Here is a 7,925-nt window from a genome sequence, read left to right as displayed (position 1 = left end):
GGGTATTCATATTCCAAATTCCCTAAGATCACTAATAATCTTTTGGACATCAACCTGGCCATCTCCGAATTTCTTCATGTCAAGGTTTTTTTTATGCTAAATTTCACCTTAAACAAATTGATAGGACTTTAGCAAAAAAAAAGAAAAAAAAAAAAAAAAAAAGTAATAATCTCATAAGGCAGGTCTGTTTATGCGCCGACTATTTAAAGATTAACCTGGCCGCCTCTTCTCCAGTTACCTTCGGCAGCTCAGAGGGAATTCATACACCGACGTAGTTCTCTTCAGAATTTTCTTCCGGTTCGGTTGACACACGTGACTAAAGGTAGGTTCTCTTCGATTATGAGTTTCTAAACTTTAACCACACAAGACCTGTTCTTGAAGAAAATACATCTTATTATATTCCGTAAATTATGTTTGTTTACAGGTTTATATCCACTGCATGTATGTAATTATAATGTTATGTCGTATAGGTCGTATATACATACGCACACCATATAATAATATACAAATAAATTTCTATTTTATATACATACGTGTATGTATTCACTTATATTATATATGTGTGGGTGTAAACATACAACATACATAGAAAAATAGTATATTAGTATATATTATAATTTTTGTACATTACAAAAATATGGAAAGTAAAATGTGGGAAGAAGCAGTTATCTATTCGTTACACTACGTATATATGTGTAACATACACACATGCAAAGGATAAAAATAGGATATTGAGTATATATTACTGCATATTTTTTGTAGTTATAAAAAAATGAAGTAAAATGTGGTAGAAGAAGTTTCTATTCGTTACAGATGTCGTGGAACAGTCCAGCACATTCGGCGATAATGCCCTCCCATCACCAATCCTTATGGCAACTACACTGTGGTGGTACGGTGCCAGAATTTATGTATCTCCACATGGTGGACTCTCACTGGTACCAATTCCCTCCCATGAACCCTCTCTGTATGGCCTTCTCGGCTTCTGGATGGACCATCATGGAACGCTGGCTGTTGCTGGTAAACTTTTTGTCATCTGGGTATTCATGAATACAAATTCCCTAAATTCACCAGCCAATCTTTTGGTCGTCAACCTGGCCATCTCCGACTTCTTCTTGATGCTTACCATGACTCCTCCTCTCCTGGTCAACGCTTACTGGGGCACATGGGGCGTTTCGGTGCCTTCTTCTGTGAGATCTTACGCTTTCCTGGGTTCACCTTTTCGGCTGCGTGTCCCATCTGTTCCATGGTCTTCATCACTGGCTGATCGATACAACGTCATTGTCAAGGAGGTATCTGCTTGAACCTTCTCACATTCTGAGTGCTATGGATGAGGATTGCAGGGTTTGGACTTTCGCTCTTGCTTGGTGCCTTCATCCCTTCTTCGGATGGAAACCGTTATGTGCCTGAGGGTAACATGCCTTGCATGTGGTACCGACTACCTGACAGAGTCTGACTCTCCATGAGTTACCTATATGTGTTACTTCCGTATGGGTTTAGCTCTTCCCTCTTGCCTACATCATTCTACAGCTACACTTTCATCGTTAAGGTGTCGCTGCCCACAGAGAAGGAAATGCGAGAGCAAAGCCAAAGAAGATGGGTGTTAAGTCCCTGAGAGTGAGGAAGCCAGAAGACCTTGCTGAGTGCCGTCTGTGCCAAGGTTGCCACTCATGGACTGTCACTCTGTGGTTCATGGCTTGGACCCCCTACTTCATCTTCAACTGGGGAGGCATGTTCAACAAGCCCATGGTTACTCCTCTTTTCTCCATCTTGGGGCTCCGTCTTCGCCAAGGACAAACGCCGTCTACAACCCCCATCGTGTACGGCCATCAGCCACCCCAAGTACGTGCTGCCTTGAGAGAAGTTCCTTGCCTCTCCTTGCGCTTACTGAGGGCCGAGATGGTGGTTCTGATGTGGATCCACTACCACTGCTCAACAAAGCCTGAGAAGACTGAATCTGCTTAGGAAAAGACTATTTGTCGTTTCCTTTTCTAAACAGTCAGTGAACAAGGTAATCAAGTACGTTTGCAAAAATCAAATAAATTCTTGCATGTGAAAAAGATCTTTTTCTGACTGTATTTACGATAAGACATCTATAACTGTTTACGTTTTCCATGAACTTGAGATAAAAAAAAACATATACCTACTAAACTATCTCGGAACAGTCGAAGAAACAAAAGATTATATTCATTTATAGATACCTATTCAAAACTAAAGACTAAAGGTTAACACTACAATTCAGCTTCAAATTCTTACAAATGCTTTAAAACTATTAAAAGTTAAAGTATTCGTAATGTAATGCACCTGGACTAGAGAAGATGGTAAATCATCCAAAGGTCTATATTGCGTTTAGAATCCAAAACTCGTTTAGAAAGCATTATAAGTTGATTATTCCTCTTCAGGAAGTATCTTAACACAATTCAATAAAAGTTCACTTGAAACTTTAAAAATACAGTCGCCAAACTCCATGGTGATTAAAAAAGAAATTATTCTGGAAAAAACTAGGATCATCCAATATTCATAGGAATCCATACTTAGTCATGTATATGTTTGCTATTTGTAAACATATCCAAAATATTCATTAAAATGAACTGTCTTTCTATATCCAAAGGTGAAGAAATGATGACTTCTTTACTGCGGTGAGTTTAGTAAACACATCAAAAATAGACAAGTTAATGATAAAAGAGACACTTTCCGTTATTCCAAAATCGACCTTATACTGGAAGTGATCCGATGATTGGTAGCGTAAAATTACTTTCTTAGCTAATATATCATACATATGTATATTTGTTTATAAATATATATTGCATATGAATATATTAAGTATATGTGTAAATATACACACAGGACACGCGTGCGCATATAATATATATACATTAATATATATACTATATTATTTATATATATAAAGAGACAGAGAATAGGAAAAGACATTTTGGCTTCTTTTGTCGGATGGTGCATTCTGTGAGGCAGAATTCTCACAGGTTGTCAGGATCTACGTGGTTAATCGTATTGCTGCACGTGACTACGGTAAAAACTTCAGATCTGTTTCAGCGCAGTTTCATCAGTGATTTAGCCCCATTCTTTAACACAGCTTTATTATCAACTTCAGCACTTGTTTTAATGCCGCATCAAGCAACAGTTCACAAGTTAACCTGTTATAATACAAAGATAAACAAACCTGATGCAAATGTTGCTACAGACGACGGAACACACGATGTTCATGATACAGCCATAGATTGTTCAACAGGTCCATTTCTAGAAAAGATGTTTACAAGCTTCTTGGTCAACCATTATAGTTTCTTAGATCCTGTAGTAGTCCGTGGAAGTTGGAATAGCTAATCAATATATTACCAAAATGATTTTAAGTATACCATGTGTAGGTATTGACTGAAGCAATACTGGTTTAGTAATAGTGTTCTAATCTCCATATGCTACGTAATATGTTGAAAAACCGCGTCATATGCGTATAAATGATGGCCGAATGAGACATTTAGAAATTAAAGGTTCTTTTTTTGTTTTTTTTTTTTTTTTTTTTGTTCTTTAGGCCAGTTTACATAGATTCATTTCCTAGGCTATTTACAGGCATGTAAAACTATTCTGTGAGTATACATTTAGAATGAAACTTTTTTTCTTCGTTACACACATGATTGTGTGTGTGTATGGGTTTTATGAACAATTGGTGTTGTAATATTACATATTAGAATACTTCCTTTTGCCCTGTGTGTGTGTGGGTGAATCTATGTTTTGTTTCTGTGTGCGTGAAGAGGGGGTCTATGTCGATCATAAGAATTTTTTTTATTTTTCACTTCCTATAAGTCATCTTTTCTTTCAGAATTTTCCTATCTATACATATTGTAGAAATTCATAAGAAACTAAGTTCTTTTATATCTAAATTCACCTTAAACAAAATAAAAGGTATTCTAGCAAAGTGAAAAAAACGAAAAGGGTAATCTCATAAGGGCAGGTTCGTTACTTCGCCAGCACTTTATAAGACTAACCCGAACGGCCCTCCTCTCCAGTTACCTCTCGGCAGCTCAGGAGGAAGTCATACACGAAGTAGTTCTCTCAGAAATTTCTTCGGTTCGGTGACACTCTGCTCCTGTGAACATAAAGGTAAGTTCTCTTCGATTACGAGTTCCTAAATTTAGCCAAACATGACTGTTCTTGAATTGAAAATACATCTTATATATTCTTTAGATTATGTTTGTGTTTACAGGTTTATATCCACTGCATGTATCGAATTATAAATGTTGTGTATAGACTCGTATATACTATACGCACACATATATAAATATACAATAAATTTTATATTATATATACACTACATATATATATTATATATATATATATGGTAAACATACACACATGAATTGAAAAATAGTATAAAGTATAGATTACATACATTTTTGTACAGTTAAAAAATATGAAGTAACATGTGGTTAAGAAGCAGTTATCTATTCGTTACATACGTATATATGTGTAAACTACACACATGCAAAATTAAAAATAGTAAATTAGGGTATAATTACTGCATAGTTTTTAGTGACAAATCTATGAAGTAAAATGTGGTTAAGAATCGATATTCTATTTGTTACAGATGTCGTGGAACAGCTCCAGCACATTCGGCGAATAATGCCCTTCATCCACCAATTTCCTTATGGCAACTACACAGTGGTGGATTACGGGCCAAGAATTTATGCTCACATGGTGGGACTCACACTTGGTACCAATTCCCTCCCATGAACCCTCTTGGTATGGCCTTCTCGGCTTCTGGATGACCCTCATGGGAAGGCTGTCTGTTGCTGGAAACTTTGTTGTCATCTGGTGTATTCATGTAATACCAAATCCCTAAGAATCACCAGCCAATCTTTTGGTCGTTCAACTGGCCCATCTCCGGACTTTTTCATGTTGCTTACCATGACCCTCCTCTCCTGGTCAACGCTTACTGGGGCACATGGGCGTTCGGTGCTTCTTTCTGTGAGATCTCGCTTTCTGGGTTCCCTTTTAGGCTGCGATGTCCATCCTGGTCCATGGTCTTCATCACTGCTGATCGATACAACGTCATTGTCAAGGGAGTATCGCTGACCTTCACATCTGGTGGTTGCTATGATGAGGATTGCAGGGTTTGGACTTTCGCTCTTGCTTGGTGCCTTCCTCCCTTCTTCGGATTGGAAACCGTTTATGTGCCTGAGGGGTAACATGCTTGCATGTTGGTACCGCTACCTGACAGAGTCTGAACTCTCCAAGAGTTACCTATATGTATACTCGTATGGGTTACTCTTCCCTCTGACTACATCATTACGCTTACACTTTCATCGTTAAGGCTGTCGCTTGCCCACGAGAAGGGAAGCGAGAGCAAGCCAAGAAGATGGGTGTTAAGTCCCTGAGGAGTGGAGGAGCCCTGAAGACCTCTGCTGAGTGCCGCCTTGCAAGGTTGCCCTCATGACTGTCACTCTGTGGTTCATGGCCTGGACCCCTACTTCTCATCAATGGGGAGCATGTTCAACAAGCCATGGTTACTCCTTTTTTCTCCATCTGGGGGCTCCGTCTTCGCCAAGGCCAAGCCGTCTACAACCCCAATCGTGTACGCCATCAAGCACCCCAAGGTACCGTGGCTGCCTTGCGAAGAAGCTGCCTTGCTTGCTGCAGCACTGGAGGGCAAGAGATGGTGGTTCCGATGTTGCTTCCAATGCCATGCTCAGAGCACTGAGAAGTCTGAATCTGTTAGGAAAAGGACTATTGTAGTTTCTCCTTTTCTAAACAGTCAGTGAACAAGGTAACTCAATGTACGTTTGCTAAAGTCAAAATAAGAAAATTCCTGCATGTGAAAGTCTTTTTCTGATATGAATTTACGATAAGACATCTATAAACTGTTTACGTTTTCTATGAAATTGATAAAAAAAATATATATATACTACTAAACTATCGGACACAGTCGTAGAAATAGAAAATATATATTATTTACTAGATAAACCTATTCGAAAACTAAAGAACTAAGGTTACACTACAATTCAGCTTCAAACTCTTACAAATGCTTTAAAACTTATAAAACGAACCTAAGTATTCGTAAATGTAATGCACCCTAGACTAGAGAGATAGTATATTCATCCAAAGGTTATATTGCGTTTAGAATCAAAAAATCGTTTAGAAAGCATTATATTATGATTTTCTCCTCTTCGGAGTATCTTACACAATTCGATAAAAGTTCACTTGAAACTAAATACTACAGTCGTCAACTCCTGGTGATTAAATAGAAAAATATATCTGGAAAACATAGGATTATCCCATATTCATAGGATCCATATTAGTCATGTATATGCTCTGCTATTTGTAAACATATTGTTAACTATTCATTAAATGAACTGTCTTTCAATATTCAAAGGTAAAGAATATGAAGTCTTCTATAATGCGGGGAAAAACATCAAAATAGGACAAGTTTAACTGATGAAGAGACATTTCCGTATTTCCAAAATCGACCGTATACTGGAAGTGATCCGATGATTGGTAGCGTAAAATTACTTTCTTTGATACTATATTCTACATATGTTTTATTTGTTTATTACAATATATATATATATATATATATGCATATGAATATATTTAAGTGTATGTGTAATTATACACTCAGACACGCGTGCGCATATATATATATATATATATATATATTATATATATATATATATATAAAGAGACAGAGAATAGAAAGACATTTTGGCTTCCTTTGTCGGAGGTGCATCAGTGAGGCAGAATTTCACAGGTTGTGAGGATAACGTGGTTAATTCGATTGCTGCACAGCTGACTACGGTAAAAAACTTCAGATCTGTTTTCAGCGCCAGTTTCATCGTAGATTTAGCACCTTTCTTTAACACCAGCTTATTATCAATTTCAGCACTTGTTTTAATGCCAGATCTAGCAACAGCTCCACAATTAACCTGTCATATTACAAAGATAACAAACTTGATGCAAATGTTGCTTCAGCGACGGAACACACGTTGTCATGATACAGCCATAGATTGTTCAACAGGTCCATTTCTAGAAAAAGATGTTTACAAGCCTTCTTGGTCAACCATTATAGTTTCTTAAGCTCCTGTAGTAGACCGTGGAAGTTGATCAGCTAACAATATATTACCCAAAATGATTTTAAGTATACCATGTGTAGTATTGACTGAAGCAATACTGGTTATATGTAATAGTGTTCTAACTACATATGCTACGTAATAATGTTGAAAACCGCGTCATATGCGTATAAATGATGGCCGACTGAGACATTAGAAATTAAGAGTTCGGCCAGTTTACATAGATCATTCCTTGGCTATTTACAGGCATGTAAACTATTCTGTGAGTAAACATTTAGAATGAAACTTTTTTTCTCTCGTTACACACATGATGTGTGTGTGTATGTGTTTATGAACACATTTGTGTGTAATATTACATATTAAGAATACTTCCTTTTGCCCTGTGTGTGTGTGGGTGAATCTATGTTTCTGTTTCTGTGTGCGTGAAGAGGGTGTCTATGTCAATCATAAAGGAACAAATTTTTATTTTTCACTTCCTTATAAGTCATCTTCTTTCAGACTTACCTATCAACACATCATTGTAGAAATTCATAAGGAACAAAAGTTATTTTTATATACTAAATTCACCTTAAACAAAATAAAAGGATTCTAGCAAAGTGAAAAAAAGAAATGGATCATCTCATAAAGGCAGGTACGTTACTCTTGCAGACTATATAAGACTAACCCGAACGCCTCCTCTCCAGGTACCTCTCGGCAGCTCAGAGGAAGTCATACACGAGTAGTTCTTTCAGAAATTTCTTCGGTTCCGGTGACACTCCGTGAACATAAAGGTAAGTTCTCTTCGATACGAGTTCCTAATTTAGCCAAACAAGACCTGTTCTTGAATGAAAATTCATCTTATATATTCAT

The 7,925-nt window shown here is 37.1% G+C and overlaps 2 protein-coding genes across 2 annotated transcripts in view; both read left to right on the top strand.

Annotated features, from left to right (window-relative positions):
• LOC125042507 (rhodopsin-like) overlaps positions 1–1,301 on the top strand; it is a 1,566-nt gene extending 265 nt beyond the window's left edge. The window contains exon 2 of the mRNA XM_047638149.1: positions 814–1,301. Within this exon, the coding sequence (XP_047494105.1) occupies positions 814–1,301 (488 nt within the window). The remainder of the gene's footprint in view (positions 1–813) is intronic.
• Positions 1,302–1,327: 26 nt separating this feature from the next.
• LOC125042506 (rhodopsin-like) lies at positions 1,328–1,962 on the top strand. The gene is made up of 2 exons (XM_047638148.1): positions 1,328–1,409; positions 1,547–1,962. Exons 1-2 carry the CDS (start codon positions 1,328–1,330, stop codon positions 1,960–1,962), a joined length of 498 nt encoding a protein of 165 aa, XP_047494104.1.
• Positions 1,963–7,925: the final 5,963 nt, after the last annotated feature.

Source organism: Penaeus chinensis, chromosome 32 (assembly GCF_019202785.1).
Source record: "Penaeus chinensis breed Huanghai No. 1 chromosome 32, ASM1920278v2, whole genome shotgun sequence".
In the NCBI taxonomy this organism is placed as follows: Eukaryota; Metazoa; Arthropoda; class Malacostraca; order Decapoda; family Penaeidae; genus Penaeus; species Penaeus chinensis.
The sequence above is the reverse complement of the archived record's forward strand: the minus strand, read 5'-3'. Positions and strand labels throughout refer to the sequence as shown.

Excerpts from the sequence above, each read along its gene's own strand:
- LOC125042506 (XM_047638148.1), top strand. The coding sequence starts at position 1,328 with ATGAGGATTGCAGGGTTTGGACTTTCGCTCTTGCTTGGTGCCTTCATC. Across the intron at positions 1,410-1,546 it reads AAACCGTTATGTGCCTGAGG|GTGTCGCTGCCCACAGAGAA; the intron begins GTAACATGCCTT and ends TTCATCGTTAAG.